This window comes from Arvicola amphibius, chromosome 7 (genome assembly GCF_903992535.2).
Source record: "Arvicola amphibius chromosome 7, mArvAmp1.2, whole genome shotgun sequence".
NCBI classification, from domain to species: domain Eukaryota; kingdom Metazoa; phylum Chordata; class Mammalia; order Rodentia; family Cricetidae; genus Arvicola; species Arvicola amphibius.
The window spans coordinates 56882604-56903323 of NC_052053.1; the positions used below are offsets into that span (position 1 = coordinate 56882604).

The 20720-nt window shown below is 42.7% G+C and overlaps 2 protein-coding genes across 14 annotated transcripts in view; one reads left to right on the forward strand and one right to left on the reverse strand.

Annotated features, from left to right (window-relative positions):
- LOC119818587 (spermatid perinuclear RNA binding protein) overlaps positions 1 to 13842 on the forward strand; it is a 139598-nt gene extending 125756 nt beyond the window's left edge. For 4 of the 7 annotated variants that reach the window (XM_038336128.1, XM_038336134.1, XM_038336129.1 and 1 more), the window contains one exon: positions 11 to 960. In XM_038336128.1, coding sequence (XP_038192056.1) covers positions 11 to 87 — 77 coding nt within the window. In that variant the 3' untranslated portion in view covers positions 88 to 960. Of the gene's footprint in view, positions 1 to 10; positions 961 to 3266; positions 3912 to 13588 lie in introns of those variants that run through there. The other 3 variants (XM_038336132.1, XM_038336133.1, XR_005286163.1) reach the window with 2 other exon arrangements.
- Positions 13843 to 17871: 4029 nt separating this feature from the next.
- Rabgap1 (RAB GTPase activating protein 1) overlaps positions 17872 to 20720 on the reverse strand; it is a 147880-nt gene continuing 145031 nt past the window's right edge. For all 7 annotated transcript variants that reach the window (XM_038336124.1, XM_038336122.1, XM_038336126.1 and 4 more), the window contains 2 exons: positions 19766 to 19963; positions 17872 to 18710 (listed from right to left, as the gene is read on the reverse strand). In XM_038336124.1, coding sequence (XP_038192052.1) covers positions 18588 to 18710; positions 19766 to 19963 — 321 coding nt within the window. In that variant the 3' untranslated portion in view covers positions 17872 to 18587. The remainder of the gene's footprint in view (positions 18711 to 19765; positions 19964 to 20720) is intronic.

Genomic DNA, 20720 nt, shown 5'->3' on the forward strand with positions numbered 1-20720 from the left:
TTCTCTGTAGGTTTGCCCAAGAGAATGGTTCTGTTACCCGTTATGAAATTCCCAACATATCCTGTTCCCCACTACTCATTCTTTTAGCAAATGACAGAAGCTCATTCCTATTGAACAACAGTACAGTACAATGCAGAATGTTAGAGAAAAAGCCTTTTTATCCTGCTTTCTTTGAACACATACTTGATCAAATTATTTGTAAAGAACATCTTTCCTACTTTTTGATTTTAACAAATGCAAATTCAGTTCTCTAAAACTTGAAAACAAACAAAAAGAAACCAGTTCTGTGAAACGGTACCTCATTCCTGGAAATAATTTATACCAGCCCCTTCGTTGTAGCGAAGTAAGTCTAGCAGCTCAAAGTTGACGTTCTCAGAGTATCAGATTATGTAAAGTTAAATTTGTGAAGGATGTATAGAGTCTCAACACTGATCACAAATAAACTGCTTTGTTGTAACACAAGAGTACTGCCTGGTTCCTGATGCAGCCACTGATTCATAGCTGACTAATGTGCTTGCCCCAGGGCACTTTAATTTGGGCTGTAGTTAATTTTTTTTTCAAATACAGTAGAAACTTTTCATTTAAAACTTAACTTTGTAAATAATGAAGTGTGTAATTAAAACCAATAAAATATGGGTTTGAATATTGTTTTAGCTTATTATTTTTGATATGTTTTGGTATAAAATTTCAAGGAATTGCAAACTAATAATAACCCTAGAAACCCATTCATTATTTGTAAGCAAGCTGCTAAAACACAGCCGAGATGATTGTTAGTCCGACTCAGTCTACTCTGTAAGCTCTTGTACTCCAGTGTACAGAGCATCCCCATGATAAGGTTACATTCTGTTATCTCAGCACTGCTTTATTCAAATGACGGCACCACTCAAAGATGGGGAAGGAGGATTGTGAATATTTTAGTTTACGAATTTCCAAGTTAAAAAAATAAATTAATCAATCACCCTCTTTTGTTCTTGTGGCCTTCTTCACTCTGTAAGACTCTTCACTCCTTGGCTTTTTCATGAAGATAGACGATTAGCAGTTTTTCTGGGATTCCTTGAAGGGTCTCCTTTCCTCTTCAATGATATCAGAATCTAAAGCAGCAACAGGATCCCCATAAAAACTTGCTCTCCGATTGTCCCAGTTCTTGTTGAGTGCTGCTGTGAAAAGTGACAGGTTTCAGCCATGGGTCAGCATTTACTTTTAAGACACCTGGTTACACTGGTGGAAACTGAGTCAGTAACATTGTGCTGTTCTGTGAAGGGTGCAGACCCAAGTCTTCACTTGCATTCTCACCTTGTTTGGAAAGCTGATGATGTTACTAGAAGGTAATGGTTTCATTAAGGTATTCACCCCCATTCAAGTGACAATGTCGTCCTCTGCAGACATTTACAAGTTACTGTGGCTTAAAGATGACTCAATAGGAAATAACTACTTTTCTGCTAAATTCCTTCTCAAAACTAAGAGGTGCCTATTACTTTAAGTGGTCTTTACTAACTTTGGAAGCAAGGGCGAGATAAGCAGGAAGGCACAAGTGCGGCACCACTGCTCAGATATGTACTGCACAATCATCTGTTCCTTCCTTGACCCTTTGTTTCTGCTAGTGGTGGGTGATACTTTAATAAAACCTTGTCACTTGGCTGGAAATAGCTTTAACTTGTCATTCTCATCATGTGTGTTAGTGGCAAGATGTAATCGAGCAGGGCCCCTTTCAGCTGGGAGTTTTCATGTTCATTGATTTGTTTTGCTGACCTATGGATGAAACAGAGCCATCACTGAGAAGAAGAAGCATGGCTGCTAATGTCCAGTTCTTATTAATTAAATATTTACAGTGGTCCTCTGTTTTTTGAAACACTATTAATTGGCAGTTGCAGTTGTATTATTTGAAATTGATTATCAAATTTGGACGCTAGGCTGGAATCTCCCTGGAGATTTCTCTTAAGAAAATATTTTTGCAGTCTCTGACTCTGTTTCATAACTCACCCCCCTCTCTGATGGAAGAGGGAGCTGTGCTGTTCTCCAACATGATGGCCGTCATTTCAAATGGTTTCTACCAAGTCTTCCCCCTTCTTAATTTGTTGTTTGTTGGAAGTTACTAACCATGTTGTAAACCTGCCGAGTTGCTGCAAACTTTTACATTTCTCTGCTTTACTTAAAATAATGGAGCTGTCAACCCTATGTTAGAAGTGGTAACCATGCAAGTTCAACTGTTTAAAGCTGTAATGAATTAAGTGTCCTCCCACCTTTTGCTCTTCCCACCCTTCATTTTGTAATGAAAATTCCACTTACAGCTGAAAGAACAGAGAAATATAAATGAAGCGCTTAGCTTCGTCCACTTGTGTGAGATTAACATAAAGCTCTGCTTCTCTGCTCTTTTTTCCACTGTAGGTGGTTTTTTCATTGACAGCCCCTATTGCCAGCCTCTGAGCGTCGCACCATTTATTATTCACTTGGGCCCTCAAGATTTCTTCTCTGACTTCTAGAACCATCAGGTTGTCTGGCTTGAATGGCAGTTTCTTTATCTTAAGAGCATTGTGAGCCCTGAGGCTTCCCAGCTTTCAAACCCACCACTCTAACCCCTTTTGAAAACAATGACTGGGAATTTTAAAGAAGAGCAATACTTTGTCCAAAGCCACGATAACTATTTAAAAGCTCCTTTTGGAAATATAGCAATATTTAGATGTAAACTTTTCGGTGTAGCTCTTGTCAGGGAATTTACAGATTAATGTAGAACTTAGAATCTCTGTGTGAGCTATGCTATCCTCTGACACTTTTAGTCATTTTTAGCACATAACTCGAGCACTTACAGTTTTGACTGTCCAGCTAGCAGTATTAGAATTTTTTTGAGACAGGTGTCCTCCCTAAGCCATATCTTTTGGTGGGGGCCAGCACTTCACCAGAGGTGTGGCTGGCAACCTGTGTCCCTTAAGGCTTCAGGAGTACCCCACCTCTTATTACCCATAGAGGTTCCATTGATAGCTGACATACCTCATGCTGATGAGGTTTGATGCATAGTATGGTGAAGTAAGGGGATGGGTTTAAATAACTCCTGATTTTTTTTTTTTTTTGTAATATCTGAAATTGTTAACCTTGGGAATAGAATACTGGTCATGCTTGGATTAGCCTTTTCTTTTCTTTTTCTTTTTTTTTGTTTAAAAATTGGGTGAATGTTTGAAAATCATGAATCAGTCACCATAATTAATTGAAGAGCTGGGAATACCTCGTTGATGTATTTTTAAAACTGGTGTTGGACCCTCTGTGTATTTCAGGTTAATACTTTTAAGCAGTTTTCAGCACGTTTATCTCACTTTATTCTCGTTCTCCTCGGACCTCCGTAGCCATATCACTTGTATAAGATAGGCTGAGCTATAGTGACTGTAAGCTGTGATCTCAGTACACAAAGGTAAGCTCTTTTATTTTCTGATTAAAGAAAAAATAACCAATTAACACAATCTGCATATATGACAATCATATGATATATTTGATCTCTTAGGTCTTATGTCACTGCATTAACTTTAACTTTTTATGGCCTAAATGTAAAATAGTAATTTTCAGCATTTGTTTTAATACTCTTGTAAATGCTTTTTATTCAGGAGAAACATTCACTGAGTCAAGTGTATGTGGGTAGAAACTTAGGATATAATGTATATGTAAATTATACATGGAAGCACTTGTTTGAATATAATAATTCAGTGGTAGGAACACTTAAAGAAGAATTAAAATGACAGGGCACTAGAAACTGGAATATCAGAAACAGTAAAATTGGTGACAGTGCCATAGGATTTATGTGTGCAATTGCTACGTAGTTTGAGGGTATAAGTGCCAATCTCTCAAGAAGAAAACCTTCTCTGACCTGTGTTGCATGCCCCATTACAGCAACAGCAAGAAGCCATTAAAAAAAAAGCAATAGAAAAGACAAAATTATTATTAACTGTGGGAAATATGTGTAATTGGCTGTGTTAAGTTATTTGCAGAATCAACTTGAGCAAGACTCAGAAATAGTGATGCAGAGTCCACAGAAAACAAATTGACTTTAGGAATCTATGTTTTCCAAGTAGGGTACCTAGAGTATTATTTCTCACTGTAGTCAGTCATCAACAAAGTGTATTTAAAGAATGTGAGGGTTAGGCCAGATACTTTAATAAGGATTTGCTTCATTTAGTATACCCCATAAATACACTTCATTATGTTAGATGTTCTGTGCTAAAGCTGTATTTATATAGATAGATATATAAAAATAAATTTTATGTTTTACATTTCTATAGCAGTTTCTGTTCATTTCTAGCATTAAGGTTGCTGGGACAACTCTGTTCCCATATAAAACCTGCATTTTCTGAGGTTGACTTCTGTTAAAGTCTGTACAAGGCAGAGCAGAGCAATGTAGTCCTGTGCCTGTTGATGCCAGGTCCTTTCTGGGACCAGGGAAGGAGATCCTGATCAGTGGGAGCATCTGAAATCTGAACATTTCCTTGCTGGTGGAATTGGCCTTGTTGTAAATAAATACCCAACTTTGAGAGAACAGTGGGAAAAGTTATTAATTTATTTACTAGTTTAATTATAAAATACTGAACATTGTAGGCTTTCTAACACCAGAAAATTGATGTTACTTGAGGATTTCCTCATGTAGCATACTTTCCTGGCACTTTTGAGGGCCTGAAATCTGCTCTTGTTATGCTGCTCTGCTCTGTCCACATGTGTGGTCAAAAAATGGGATGGGCGCCCAGCACACATTGCAGCCCTGCTTGGCAGCAGTCTCTGTAGTCTGCAAAGAATACAGTGGGAAATGTAAACACTGACTACCATTATAATAAATCACTTGCTGTAATAATCCTGATTCTTATTTATTTATTTATTTACTTACTTACTTACTTACTTACTAATGATTAGAGTGCAGGAGAATAGTCAGTACTAACAGAAATGAGCTAGAGATGTTTTCTCCCTGTCGGGGCATGTAAACTGGGGGCATTGTGAGCAGAGTGACATCTGAAAAGCAGCCTTTGTCCATTCTTTTAATGCCAGTGTCACCTCAACTCAACCAGAACCAGATAGGTACCATGGCATTCAGGCTTGATCTCTGCAACATCTGATGCCATGCAGCTAGTGACTATGGGTTCCTTAGTATTTCTGGGAGGCTTGGGAGGGAGATGGGTGGGATGTCAGTGACAACTGCAGTTAAAATGAGTTTCAGCATGGGTGTGTGTGTCTATGTGGCACTTACCAGCACACAGTGCAGCCTGTTTAAGCCTCAGTTCCTTCTCCTAATGGTGTCTTATAGAAAGACTGTTAAGCAAAGAATTTGTGTTGGATTAGTTGCACGAATAGATACCTTTTCCCACGTCACCATCATTTCAGTTAGCAACTAACAGCTTCCATTAATGTTTGAAGCAATGATCTTTGGAAGTTTTTAAAAATAGAACCATCATGTGGATTGGATTATATAAGCTTTACAGTACAGATAGAGATAGGGATAGAAAGCATGTGGGAATCTAGGCCAAAGCATTTCTCTCATTTCAGAGAGTTTGGGTATCTGATGAGTTCATATATTTAAAGCTTTTAATGGTACCTGGTGTTGGTGTGGGTGACCCTGGCAAGTTCCACTGTGAACGGAAAAGACTGTGTTGGGTGGTAGACAGACAGATAACACCATGCAGAGAGTATTTGGGTATAGAGTTTACTTAGTGGGTATTGGGAGGGTATGAAGTGTAAGGGTAAGAGGGTTATGGAGAGAGGAGAGGAGAGGGAGGGAGGCAGGAAGGGAGAGAGGAAAAGGAAAGAGAAAGGGGGAGGAGGAGAAGGCAGAGGCTGCCTCTTCAGAAGAACAGGGAAAGGAAGAGAGGATGCAGGAGATCAGCTTGCTTTTCTGGGAAGGGAGCTTGTTTCTTAAAGGGACAGGTACCCAGCTGACAGGGCAAGCCAGCATAAATATAACACCTGGTGCACAGGAAGTACTTATGAAAGCTGACTCTTCTGTTCTGGTTGAGGCAGAAGAATGGATGTGATGCTATGCTGGTTAAGTAGCAGGTGCATGACCTGCTTTGGGGTGAGCTGGACTTTTACTCCTTTGTGCTCATAGGTTTGGGGTGCCCCCCGACTGAGGTCAGACTTGGCAGGACAGATTTGCTCATATGTCTGTTGCACCAGCCAACTTGCAGCTCAGGGTTTGTAAATACTTGGGGATTTATGGGTGCTTAGGGTTTCACAAGAACTGAACTTAGACCATTTATCTGCTGATTCAAGTTTTCTACCCACACTTCAGTAATAAAAACCCTACAATGGCCAGAATCTAGTCTTGAAGGCTTGTGGTGTTTGGTTTTAGAGAACAAGTTATTATAAACTATGGAAAGAAAAGGAGGACCCAGGAAGCACCTAGGATGCTGTTAATTCAGATTCTTCTGTGAAGAGTCCCTGCCCTCTGTCCTCTGTCCCCTGTCTTTTGTCTCATGGTACATTAGTGTCTGCATGTACCACCACATGAAGCTTCCCTCCCTTCTGTCTGAGACTCTTAGGGCATTAGTATATTTTATCTTTATCTGGTTGTCTACCTATTTGGACACAATTGGGAAGTTTCTGTTGAATATAAGGACAAATGGAGTGATGGTGAAGTTGCTGCTTCTGAACTGAATAAAGATGCACTACCATGCAAGTGCTGGCTCGCACATGCTGGCAAAGACCTAAGGAGCCTCAGAAGAAGGGTGGACAGGTTGTGTCCCAGACTGTTAGTAGGAGGTAAGTTAAGTAGAAACACAAATTGAATTCTGAAGTGGTGCTGAATTTCAGAGGGAAAAATACCCAACCAACCAACCAAACAAAAAAACCCAAACCGTGTGGACAAGGATTATGTTTAAGGAGGCCAGTAAATTAGACTTTGTGTTACTTGGTAAAAGTTACTGTGTTCCTTCTTAGCTAAGACTATGGTTAGGTTCTTAGCTGTATTTGGCCAGCATTGAAGAAAGGCTCTTAACACACCCACCACCACCACCACCACCACCACCACCACCACCACCACCACCACCACCACCACCACCACCACCGACTATGGTGTACACAATAAATAAATTTTTTTTTAAAAAGAGAGAGAATAAGGAAGAAATATTGCCAGAATTGGTATTATTAGGTGTATGTGGCACTGGGGCATTATTAATTCTCAGGCAGCCTTCTTGCAGGTGCTATTATTTCTGACCTAGACATGAATCTGATATTTAGGATTAGGTGCTAGGGACAGGAGTGAGTTCCATTTGGTGCCAATGCTGCTTTCTGCTCTACAGGCTTCAAATTATAAGGCAAAGATGAAGACTGGCTGGATTCTATGCCTCTTGTCTTAAGCATATTCCTGAGCAGGCAGTATATCCTGAAAAACAGGAATTTCTGCATTTATTTATTTATTTATTTATTTACTTATTTATTTATTTGGTGTGTGTATGTGTGTGTGTGTGTGTTTGTTTATTTATTTATTTATTTGTGGGGGTGGGGTGGCCTATGGGAAAAGGGTATCTAACAAATGGAATGAAGAGAAAGAACACAGTGGGCTATGCCAACAGAGGAAGCTTGTTTTGTTTTTTGTTTGTTTGGATGAAATATCAAGAGGCTGAGGTACTTGTTTTCATTAGCTCTTGTTTCTGGAACATATTTCTTTGTCTGAGAAAGGTGATGGAGCTGGATGAGATTTTGGCTCACTGGGTAGAAGGAAGAGGTTTGGGGTAGAAGGTAGGTATAGGAGGGACAGTGATACATCAAAAGACCTATGCTGAGTGTTAGGCACTTGCCAGTTTGGAATGTGAGTCTTCCCTCCACCTTAGGCCAGGGTTCAATGAATCTGGTTTGAGAACCATGGGGTCTCTGTCTGTATATCCTCCCAAATTTATTACCATTTGCTTAGCAGCAGTGAGATGAGATGTGGAGAGGGAGTATAGATAGAATTCTATCTTCTTCTTTGTTCTTGTCATCTTTGACAAGGGAAGCATGCTCTGTTGCATTCTTGGAAAAGAATTGGCAGAATCTTAATCTAACCAAGTTCTAGAGCATCAAAGTATGTGAAAGAATGTGAGGCCCTGGTCTTGGTGGGACACAGAGCACTGCAGGGCCCTTTTCCATTCTGCGGCCCATTTCTAGTGCCAAGTCCTAGAGAAGGAGTGGTGGTGCAAGGATTATTGTTCTACAAGGACCAAAAGCCCAGAGATCTCTATAAACCACTCTGCTTGTCTGTGGTAAAAATACTGTAGCTTATAATGAGTGAGTATTGAGCCACACAGAGGAAATGACATTTCTTGTACTCTCCTAGGGGACTGGTTTTGAATCCTGCAACTGAAGGACCTAGAGGTTTGCTCTTACTAGGAAAAGGTTTTAGGTAAAATGATTTTCCTCAGTTACATAGTGCTTGGTGGCAGAGCCCACGTGCTCTTGACCATGCTATAATCAGCTGGCTCTGTGCACTCATTACCACCCTGCTTTCCAAGGCTATATGACAGCAGTATCCTTTCCTCTGTCTCTGGTACATTCTACTTCCCTTTCTTCTAGACTTTGGGACTATACTGTGTGTGCCTTACAAAACAGAACAAACAAAACCAATCCATCTCTCCTGTTAGCTTTCCTGCCCTAAGGTGGCAGCTTCATGTTACACTGGTTTCTTTGGAAATGGATTGTGAATTCAGCTCTAAGCCAGGAAGCCTGGTTTTTGCTAGCTGCACATTGAAATATTAATAGTCTTGTGATATTCCCCAAACTGTATGTAGTGAAGTGCAAACTTAGTGAATGCTGCTTGGAGAGATCCCAAGCTTTTAGAAATGTGATTCGGGAGGTGTGGGTGTGTGTGTCATATAATGCTGGCTAGTCTGTATGTGCTTAACCAAAGGGTCATCCTCACAGTGGCACTTTCCAGAGCAGTCTAATGCTGGGCTCACTTTGTAAAATCTCCCATACTCTTTGAGGCTACACTAAGAAATTATGGATGCCATCTTTTGAAGAACCCAGAATGGCTAACATCAATTGGAAATAAGATCAAAGGACCAGTATTTCAAAGGTAGTGAAGGGGTGGCCTTGGGCAAGCATAGATACTCTTACCAGTTATTTTAAAGGATTTTTTCCCCACATATATGTGGTTCCAGAGAGGTAAAGACAGCTATGAGCAGCCAGGTTGGCAGTGTAACATGAAGCTGCCACCTTAGGGCAGGTGAAGCTGATTCAAAAGAACACAGGAAGTGAGCACTGTGGTATGGTGACAGTGTTCAATCTATGAGCTGTGGTGGTGCATGAGGAAGACTGAGTTCATGGCCAAGCCTAGGCTTATGTAATGAGAACCTCCTGTCCAAAACAAAACAAACCAGATACTTGTTTAGATAGTATAAAAGAAATTGTGCCAGAGATGTCTATTTGAACCACTTCTGACAGGATTGGATGACATTGCTGGGAATAGCTCTTCTTTCTGGAGCTGGATTTGGGGAAATGTTTACTATAACCCTCTACTTTAGCTGACGTCATTACATGACAATCTTAGGAGAGCTAAGGAAGGAACAGAGACCACTGGCAGGTAGAAGGCAAAGGAAGGGAGGAGAACGTCAGGAGGTTTGAACAGAGTCAAAATTGTCTTCTGTAGTGGGATCACCACAGCTAACAGCTCTGCTGCACCACCTCATAGGGATGCTGTTCCTGGTTTCAGGGCTGATGTCTAGTAGGTCCATTTTCAGTTTCATAGACCAACTGTGAGTTGACTAACAGCCTCGGAAGGGCTATTGCAGCAGCCCTGGTCCAAGTGACCCAGCTGATTGGGACAGTACTGAGCAGTGAGGTGATTCTGGAGAGTACCTTGGCAAGGGATGCCTGTGTGCAGAGAAAGGTGCAGTCTGCTAGGCCTTGTGAATGCCTTGGCATAAGGGCTGGAATGGTTCCTCAGATGAGAGGAGGTATTTTTTTAGAGCTACTTTGCAAAGAGTCCTGGGTGCTGTGCCCTTTGTGATTACCATTCTCCAGTGTGGTGAGAAAATTGTGGAAGGACATCTAGAAACCCAAGGACCTATAATCATGGTTGATGAGAAGAGGGAGGAAGAGGCTATTGACTTGCCCAGATAAGGATGAAGGGAATAGCTAGAGCTAGCAGAGCTGGGGTCCTGGCTTCTCTTTTGCACTGAACCGGGCCTGCAGCTTATCTGCATAAGCATTCCCATCGGGGAGTAGTGCTGCCTCTGAGCAGAAAGAGTTCAGATCCACTGAGGTGGATGGAGCAAGGGCAGTCTCCACTGGGGCTCTAGGCACAATCATCTTGACATCAGGCAGACAGATTTGAAGCCTGTCAGTTGTCATCCTTACCCTTTTGTTTTTACAGCGCTGGGCTTGCTAAACACAACTATGATAGATACTGGATATTCCCTTTTACTGGGGTCTGTCTTTTGATTTCATTTAGAATTTTTTTTTTTAATTTAAAAAATTTTAACTTCTGAAAGGATTAGTGCTTTTTGGGATTCAGTGTCTATAGAGTATAGCTGTTAACTAGTCGGAAGGTGCATCTACTTTACAGAGGTTCTTAAGGAGGGATAAAGCTATGTGGTTACTGAAGGATTTGCTCTGGGTTTCGTCTATGTTAGTCTCATGTGTCATGGATAGAAAGCCATGTGGGAATCACAATGAGGTGTATTCTTTTCAGTGCTGGAATTTTTTTGGGAGGAGGGATTCAGAACTAGGGTCTTGCAAGTAGTAGTGATGAGGTCAGGATGGGCTTCAGCATCATTGCATTTCTGTAGCTCTGCTGGGGACTAGAACTGGAGGTTCTACTGTTTGAAGGCCTTAGGTCAAAGCTTTGGAAGGTATTTGCAACACCAAGCCTATCAGTCTTTGAGTAATGTGTAATGAGAACTCCAGGGCCACAAAGATGTCACCTTCCCATTTGTTAAAATGAAAATCTGGGCATTGGTAAATGCGGCTGTGTCCAATCACATATTAGTTACATACCAGGCCAGAAGTCAGCCCTGGCTTTAGTCGGTGGAGATTATTTACCCTTTACATTTGTCCTGCGGCAGCTTCCTGAGCTCTCCTGGGCAAGTACTGAGGATAAGTGAGGCACAGATCCTGTCAGCAGGAAGTGAGATGCAAACTGCTGTCCAAAGAGTGCAACAACAGGGCCCAGGCTCTCTCCGAGGAGGAAGATGAAGTGGGGAATGCCCAAGGAGGCAGCAGCTGTGGGGCTGGAGCTAGAGGGTGACATGGTCCAGTAGAGAGGTTGTATCACAGCTGCAACTTTTATGTTGCCCAGAGGTACTGGGGCTAGATTGGGACACGCTAGGTGACAAGTCTGAAGGGTATGGACTGTGGTCTGGGTAGTGAGCAGTCAACAGATGAGTTCAGGAGGGTAAAGTGGCTACAGATACATCACCTTGAGTAATGTCACTCTGATTATGGTAGATCATGCCTGTAACTACAAATTATGCCTTTCCATTTCATGTGTACTAGACTATTAAAGGGCAAGGAGCTCTTGGGATTAGGATGGAAAATGCAGCTGGAGCATTGGAAGGTTTTTTTGCCACGGTCTTTTGTGATAAGGTAGCACTGAGACCTTTTCTTTCTTTTGAGCCTAAAGATCACTAACAATGTTTCTTTGACCTTGCCCTTTTTTGTATTTGGGCCAGTTTTGGCTTGGGGCCTGTGTGTGCGAGGGTAAACTGATGGACATCAGTCCTGTCGTCATGTCCCATGTTGTGCGCCCCCCCCCCCCCCCCCATTATCACTTCTTCTGAACCAAATCACGGGGCAGTGAAGCTGTATGGAATGCAGACTCACTTTAGGCTAGGCCTTGTAGACTTGGGTGCTCCTTGGAATCCCTCTTTTCTCCTCCAGGTACTTTCCTTAGGGCAGTTTTTAACTCATTTGAAAGCAGCTTTCACCTAGAAAGTTCCAGCAACAACAGCTTGCTCTTGGTAAGATTTTGTGATCTGCAGGAATTCTGCCTCTGAGACATGCTGATTGTCTTCAGCCTTGCTTAGCTGCCTCTAGAGAAGTGATTCTCAACCCTCCTAATGTTGCAACCCTTTAATACTGTTCTTCATGTTGTGGTGACCCCCAATCATTGCTACTCCATAACTAATTTTGCTACTATTATTAGTCATAATGTAAATAGGGTATTTTGGAGATAGTTTGTCAACGTGGTTGCGACCCACAGGTTGAGAACTTGCTTTGTAGGGCTGTACTGCCTTTGATTTTGCTGCCTGGTCATGTCTTGGAGATGTGGTGTAGCTCTGAGGCTGATAGTAAAAGGAACTTTCCTTGCATTTTTCTAGAGAACTTTCTAGGTTCGTGGAAGGGAAATTGATTTGTGCATGGAGTAGATGGAGATTGGCTCTACCTTTAGTAAAGAGTCTATACTCTGTTCATAGCTGATACCAGGAATATCCTTATATTTGGCAGCTAAGTCCTGTGCTGTGTTCTAGCCTGATAGGCTGTTGGTTCTTGTCATCTGGCACTGTTAGTTGGTGATAGAGATGCCTGTCAAGTGTGTCCTAGTCTTCAGTTATAAGCTTAATGCCATCTGTTTGTTTTCGTACTTTGGGAAAAAGATAATTGTCAAAATTAAAAAAAAAAAAAACAGAAAAACCTCTGTCTCTAATTCTTTATGCTGTACCCTTGGGGAGCCAGAAAAGTTTTCATTCCTTGTTGAGTGGTCAAGAAAATGAGATCTAAGTAAGGACAATCTTAGGTGGTTAGGAGTGGTTAGACTGCCTTTAAGGGTCTTCCTGTAAATCAGAAAGTTGCTTTTCTAGTTTCTGGCTCCTTGCCTTCCTCTGAGTGGTTGATGTGCTCCACCCTTCCTGGCTGAGCATACCATCTTACTCTGGTTTAGTGAATCAGTAACAAGACACAGGATCTAAGTAAACTTATCCCCTGGATATAATCATGTCCCAGCTGACCCTCATGGTAGTGCTGGCATCCATCTATGGAGGAGGATTTGGATGTGAGCCAGGTAAGCCTCTACTATTTCTTAGCCTAAGGACAGAAGTGCTGCTACCAGATGTATCAGTCCCTTCTCTAATATTAATGTTTTATGCTTAGGCTAGCCTGGTGCGACTGGTTAGCATCCACCCCTCACAAGACATCTAAGAAGGATTCAGAGTGCTGACACCCTCCTAGCTCACTTGGCTCACATGGCATCTTTCCGGTGGCAGGCCACATCATAGTGGTGTGGAGGTGCTTAACTACCCATATTCCTGTGCCTGGAAAGCATGCTCAGTTGTAGACACTGCCAGGTGAGGCAGAGCATCCTTATGGCTTGTCCAAAGCTCTTTTATCCCAGGAAACACACCAAGACCCTGGCAAGCACTTTGCTGGTTTAAGGAGGGGAAAACCTGTTTATTGCAGAATTACAGGTAACATTTTTCTCCATGTAAGACTCCAGTCTGATATTGATCAAGTTTGTGCTTAGGAGTCTGTTTAAAATATCCATTTGTATTTACTGTTTTCCCCAAGTACACAGTGTAAATACTATAATTTGCAGTGTAAAGTCTTTGGCAATAACTTCAAGATGTATAGTGTTAAACATTGGAAACCACAAGCATCATGGACTGCCCCATGCCTTCTGGGCCTATGGTAACATAGACTTTGGACTTTTTACAAGTGTCGCCGTGGTTGAAGCAGCAGCCTGCATGTGTGGACTATCATCAGTGCCTCGCCCAGAGATGCCTGGCCTTCATCCAAAGGGACCCTGCTGCTCTGAGCCCTGCAAGCAGCACCCACACTGTGGCTCTTTTGTGTTGAATACGTTGGACTCTGCCATAGACTGACCCCTTTGTCTGGCTGCTGTGGTTTGTAATGCCTTGACATGTTGCATTTCCATTTGAATGAATAAAAATAAATGCTATGTGTAAAATAGGAATGGATGAACTACTCTGTGCAGGACTCAATCTGCTGAAAGTTCCAGTACCAGCTGCAAAGATGGCTCAGTGGTTAAAAAGAGCTCACTGTTCTTTTAGAGGGTCTGGGTTCAGTTCCCAGCATCCCCCAATTGCTTTAACTCTGACTCCAGTGGATCCACTGCCCTCTTCTGGCCACTGTGGGCATCTGCACATATATACATCCCAAACGCACAAAGACATATCAATAAAACTGAATGAAATGCAAACTCCACTTGCTTTCTGGGCCTGTAAGGCAAACTTCTTCACATTAGAGGTTTTTCACCTCACATGGAGGGGACTGATTGTGTGTGTGTTCTGAGATAGCTAGTGATTTGGGCTATGGGCACAGGTCCTGTACAGTTTTTGCCATGTTAAACTTCTAATTGGCTCCAAGTGGTAAGTCATGTCGCATCAATGTGGAATCTAAACCTTTTTGCATCCCTCACTTGTAACCCTTACAACTGTCCCATGGATAGGCAAGACTTGAGCATTACCAGAAACAGAGGAATAGAACTTCAACAGGCCAGCATCAAGCAGTCTGACTGGTGAAGCTCTTCTTCTAGCAGCCACTGTGTCACCTGGCCTAGCAGTTAGGTAAGTAGACAGTGGCATTGGGTCTCGTGTCTTAAAGCACCATATAACTTAGGGCTCATGTTTTCTCTGCACATCATCACCGTGAACTCTGCCGGCAGCCTTACTGGGAGGGACTGTTTCTACTGCAGGTGCATTCTTCTGTAATGGGCACAGGGCTCAGCCCACAGAAAAGGTTATTAGGGAACCAGGGAAGGAACGAGTAGAAGATGAATGTATGATGCGAGTCAAGAGCATCCTGTAGTGGGTAACTTAGCAACCCCCATGAGGCAGGCAGAGAAAGGTTGAATGGGGGTGTGCTCATTTCCATGTAATGTGAATCTAGTGAAGAGACCACCTGGGCAGCATGCAGGTATGGTATATCTCCTCCCCTCTGCCAGGAGTTAGAACTGCAGGGTAACATTCCATCTGTGTGGCCTTGTCTAGGCCCTTCTATGAACCCTAATTTCTTCACTTATGAAATAGGAGGGTAGAGAGCCCAGTGCTTACGCCCTTTATTCTTTGAGCCAGCACCCAGTCATTTTGTATGGTTTTAATCTTGTCTGCTCTAGGTTATGGCTTGACCCCTCCCCTCAGTGAATCTTAGAAGATCAGTGTTTTAGCATATGACACTCTGAATAGTGAGGGGACTGGCTCTCTCATGTCACTCACCACAATGTCCCTTCACAAAGGCTCTGGTGTTTGTTACTTATGGTCATTCACTTGGGCATGGTGGTAGTCTAGGCTTAGTTGGGGTTTATGTGTATTCTTCTTTTCCTCACTCCTCTTAGACTGTTCTTCCTCTCCAACTTAGCTTAACCAGAAACTTAGCTTAACGCTTCAGAGTTCTTGCCTAGCCTTGTGAGCCTCTTCCTCCTCTTTCCCCTGAGAATACCTGACAAGGGGCTGACCAAGATATTTCCTCATCAGGCTGCAGATTGTATTTCTTACTACCCTTGAGCACAGAAAGCAAGCCAACTTCCAGCTCTTAACTGCCTGACCTGTTCATTTTCTGTCCACATTCCGTCCTACCCATCTTAACTGTTTGCCTGTTTGGTCTTGTCACTTCCTGCCCTTGCTACACCCTAGTAGCTTCGGCTGCAACACTCCTTTTCTGGATCTGCCTCACCAACAGCTTAATAATGCTGCTTCCTATCTCACTAACTTCTTCACCTGTGACAGCTGTCACTTGTGTAGCTGTTCTTAGACCTCTGTTAGTTGCTTGCTTTCTCTCCACATTGCTTGTGCTCCCCCAACCCTGGTCAAGTTACAAGTGATAGTTTGTGCTGAACACTGCCACACTGGACAGCATCAATAGCCAAAGCTGTTTAAAGTGTTGAAATTGAGAAGTGTTGTATTATTAGATGGCTCAGTCCTTAGCAAATGTCCATTCCAGACATCTCCAGCCTTCTGTCCATGGCCATCTAGGACCCAAACCCTGAGAAGTCAAATTTATCTTCGTAGTGTTTCTGGGTCAAGAAGTGTCACTGACTCCTTTTCTCATTCATTCTATTCTGCCACCGCTGCACACACCCTACTTTCTCTTTCCATATTTTTAACCCCCTAAATAATCAGCAGGGAACTTCCCAAAATGCAAACTGCCTTTAATATCTCCAGTAGTTCCCCACTACTTTGAAGCTCCTTTGCCTGGGCCTCCACCTGACTTACAGACTTACTCTCCTTCCTAAACATTGTCCTCCTGCTTCTGCACAGCAAATCCCTATCTGTTCCTGCATAGTTGTGTCCCCCACCTTTTTGTCTTCCTTACAAACCTTCAGCGGTACAGCAACATATCCCACAACTGTAAGGCATTTTGCCAATTCAGGGTTCTTATTGGAGTTACTGTAGTCCCAAATACTAAGATTGATTGCTGTATGGGGGTTCCTTTCTCAGATGGTATAGCTTTAAGATGGAGATTTCTGCCAAGATACACTTCCGGACATGGGACCCTTGAGCCAGGAAAACTATGGAGCTAGCTAGCCAGCAAATGTGGACCCCAGAAGTATGTCTTCCACCCTGTATGGTCTCAACTGTGCTCTGGAGCCACCATCCAGGCTTCTCTAAGAGCGCCTATCTCAGGCTGGGCCCAAGGATTAGCAGTTAGGTAGGCAAGCCAGGCAGGGGCCACTCTGACAGTTTATGGTGGTTCTGAAGGTCTGGGCAAGCCGGGAGTTGAGGGGCATGGTAGAAAAGCAATACTCACATTTAGAGAAGTGAGGATTAAAGAGTGTTAGTTAATAGAGGGCCTGGGTACCTGCATCCATAGGATGTAGAGATGTTAAAAGGACCAGCCAGAGAGTAAGGAACCTCAGTGAACCTCAGTAAAGACATCCCTGCCCTTGCCACTGTTTTGCCTATGGCCAAACAAGTATCCCAGGGCCCAGGTGTTTGAGCTAACTCTACTCTTCAAGTCCTTCCCTCCCAGTACCACCAGCCCTTTGCTGTTCCCTCTCCCATCTCCAACTGATGATTTGTCTTTCCAAACATAATTCTGCCTTCTCCTCGGGAAAACCTTCCATAGATTTTAAGCACTGGACTATCTCACCTGTCAACCACAGCTCTGTACTTCTCAGGGAGGGCCACATGCACCCACCTCTTTCTTAAACATGACAATCTGTACCTCTATGTTCTTCCCACATGTGGTTGACACATCTCAGCTCTGCCTGATGTGCGCATGTGGCAGCACATGCAGGTCATGACTGGTGCCGGAGGATGGGAAAGGAACACGCAATCATAAAACTGCTTTGTACAGAGCAATGCCATTTGTACCAAAATATTTAATGAATATGCTGTTAAAACGAACAAAAGAAATAGTAATACAATTTTACTGGTTTATATTTCAGTTCATAAAGTGGACGCACAAACTATCCTAGCACAATGTCCACACACCTAGTTTTAGATGGGCTTACAGATGGTGTGGTAACTGAACAAGACAGACACTGGAAGTGGTGGGGGATGGTATGGGGAAGGGTTGGCCACTTGTTATCTTCTCACTGTAGATCTTTCATCAAGCATTAGTAGAGCCAACAGGGAAAGAGAAAACGACTCAAGAGTCCTTATATACAAACCCATGCCACCTCCACAGGGCAGAAAGAACGAACCCCTCTGAGACCGCTTGTCAGCATATCACAACATAAATTAAGTCAAAAGGTTTTGTTTTTTAATTTTAAAAAAAAGTGCTAAAACCACTAATTTATAGCTTTTAAAGTGAGACTCTGCAGCCCATCTGACCAGTGAGATCCATACCTGCCACTCTGGGGAAGACAGGCCAGGAAGTAGAACCGTATAGTGTGTGCATACACAGCTCAGTCTTCCTCACTTGTGCAAACAATAGAGGTGAAGGAGCTCTTGCCAGCCCCACAATGGCAGAAAGAACAGGAAGTGCCTCATCTGGGATTTAAACACTGTCAGTGCAGGGTACTGGGAAAAGTATTTATATATATATATATATCTATATAGTTATACTAGTACACACCCACATACATATGTACACAGGACACATTAAACAAAGTAAGAGCTGTCCACATCATGATTGATTCAATCTCACAGTCATGTGGCCCATGCCTGCCTTCTGAAGTTGTTTTGGCAGCTAATGCTTTAAAAAAAAAAAAAAAAAAAAAAAAAAAGACAGGACTATGAGAGTTGCATAGAATTGCTCAGAAATGTGAATAACGCCAAATCAAAACCTGTTTACTTTACTAATTAACAAAATTAGGTGACTTGAGCCATTACTACAAAGCTCTTCTACTCAAACAAAGTGCTTCTCGTCTCTCTGGGGACTTCTGCCAGCAATGAATGAATCCTTGCCCCTAACCTAGTTGTGTGTGTGTGTATTTTTCTTGTCTTTTTAAATAAAAGGTTTAGAAAACAAAACAAAAAACTAACACATTGTAGGATGCCTCAACTCTAACTGGGTGAGGTGCTTGTACACGGCAGAGGCCTGGATGGCCCTCAGGCGGGTGCATGTCCAGAGCATCAGTGGGGCTGGCAGCCTGCTGCAGGAGCCCTGGCCCACTGACCTACCAACTTGCTATACAGCTCTGAGCTAGGTACATTCTGGTCCTGGAACATGTCACAGAATCACACATCTGGCCAAAGAAGGCAACCAAAGGTGGTATGTTTTCTGGAGGTGTCTGGAGGCAGCAGCTATTCTCAGCATGTCTCTTTCCCTTGAACTCCAGTTGCTGTCTTTATGGAGCTCAGTGTGCGGTTAAACCAGGTCTTCTTGGCTGCCTGCACCTCACTGAGGGCAAGGCCCAAGTGGTGTTCCAAGTCCTGTAGAGACAACAGAGAATGTGAGCCTCTGCAGAGCTGAACCAAGAGCTCTGTTCACTCATCCTTCTGAGGCAGGTTTGCAGTGCCTATGGATCTGGAAGCTTTTCTAGTAAAGCCCTTTCTTGCTTAGTCTGTTACTACAACCACCATGACTGTCAGGAACATCATCATCTAGTTAAATCCCTATAAATCCAAATCACTCAGTATGGCATTTGAGATGCTTTACAGTCCAGACCCTAGTTTCCATCCCTTTACTGAGACTATTCACTAGGCAGGCCTCTTCTCCCTTAGGTTGTGGTCTGAGGGATTACCTCAGCTCAGAATGCTCATTGCGCTTGTCCTTCTGCAGTTGCTCTGTCCGTTCTCTGACCACAGCTTAGAGACTATCTTGGTGATTTTTTTTTTTGTGATTGTCCGGGGTGATCCCACAAACTTTCCCAGAACCAAGGGCAGAACCTGACAAAAATGGACATGTCCAGTAATGGCCTCTGACATGGTATAGCTGGTCTGAAGTTTTAGACTTGAACCACTGATGCTGCCCTAGTGATAAGGATGGCTAGAGGCTCATATAAATTAGGAAATATGCCCAAGGTCACAAAACTAGTTAAGTGATGAGTGTTTGGACAAAAAGGTTTGCATTTGCTTAGACCCCATCCCCATATATATCCTATATAATATTTTTATACTCAGTATAGCCCAACAAACAATAGAACTCTCATTTCTGTAGAGACACTAGGAGCCTGAGGTGTAGGGAGATTACTAACCCAGACTGAATGGGGGAGCTACAGTTTTTAAACAGTTGCTCTATGCCCCACTAAAAACACTGAAGCTCTCTTGGTAATTCTTAAAGTCCAGATCCTTAAGTCAGGCTAAATGGTTGAACATGCTCTGGTAGGTAAAGAGGATTGTGTTCTCCCCAGAAGGGCTATGGTCAAGTTTAAGTGGTGGTGGGGATCAAGACATACCAAACCACACAAGTTGTTTCTGGGGTCTCTAGTACATATCAGGAACCTGGACTGCTATGGAGGGTGTGTACCTTCATGAATTGCTGTTACCTGGATCTTGCACTCGGCTTCTACCAACTGTAGTTTGGTCTGGGCCAGTTCTAGCTCCATCTCCCGCAGCTGGTTCTTGAGTGCCTCTTTTTCTTCATCCATGTCCTCATCTGAAACCCCCTTGGCTGAGCTGGTACCTTTCACTCTCCCTTCTTTATTAAAGAAGTCTCGGCAGCGGTCACAGTCATCTACCTTTTGCTGGAGTGAACACCGAAAGTGAAAAGACCCAAAAGACAGTACCCTGTTGAGTACTTTGTGTCTCAGTGTGTCTTGTGAGTATCAGAAAAGTCCATTTACCTTGGGAAACTGTCAGAAACCTACTTTGAAGACTTACCTGGTTGATGTTCCAGACCCAATGTAGACTGTGAGGAGTTCTGGGGTAAGAGAAGAAAGGCTCACATACAAGGACCTTTACTAACTGGGCATACTATCCAACTGGGAATTGTAGGATATGGTAGTCTGTGCTTGTTCAGGGGAGCCTTGATAATATAGGGGAATGGGTAAATACTAATATTAGTATAAAGAAGTAGGGCACAAAACTGGATATAGATGCTGGAGAAATGGCTTGTAGTTAAGAGCATGCGATGCTCTTTCAAAGGACTTGAGTTTGATTTTGGTACTACATCAGGCGGTTCACAACCTCTTGCAATTCTAGCTCTAGGGCCTTCCATAGGCATATATGCTCAAATGCACTTATCTTCCCCATAATAATAAAAATAAAAAACTATAATTATTAAAAATATAAAAAATACTCTTAAAATGATAAAAAATAAGGTATGTAAAACAATCACAAATACCTTACATTTCACCAAAAAAGGATGCCATTGAGGGAAAAAAGAATTCTACCATACCACCAAAACCAAAACAAAACCGTACCTCGAATTTAGAGATGTAAATGTTTAAAGAAAGCGTAATTTGGGATGAATGCAGTTTTATAAACTAAGACCAGGAAAGG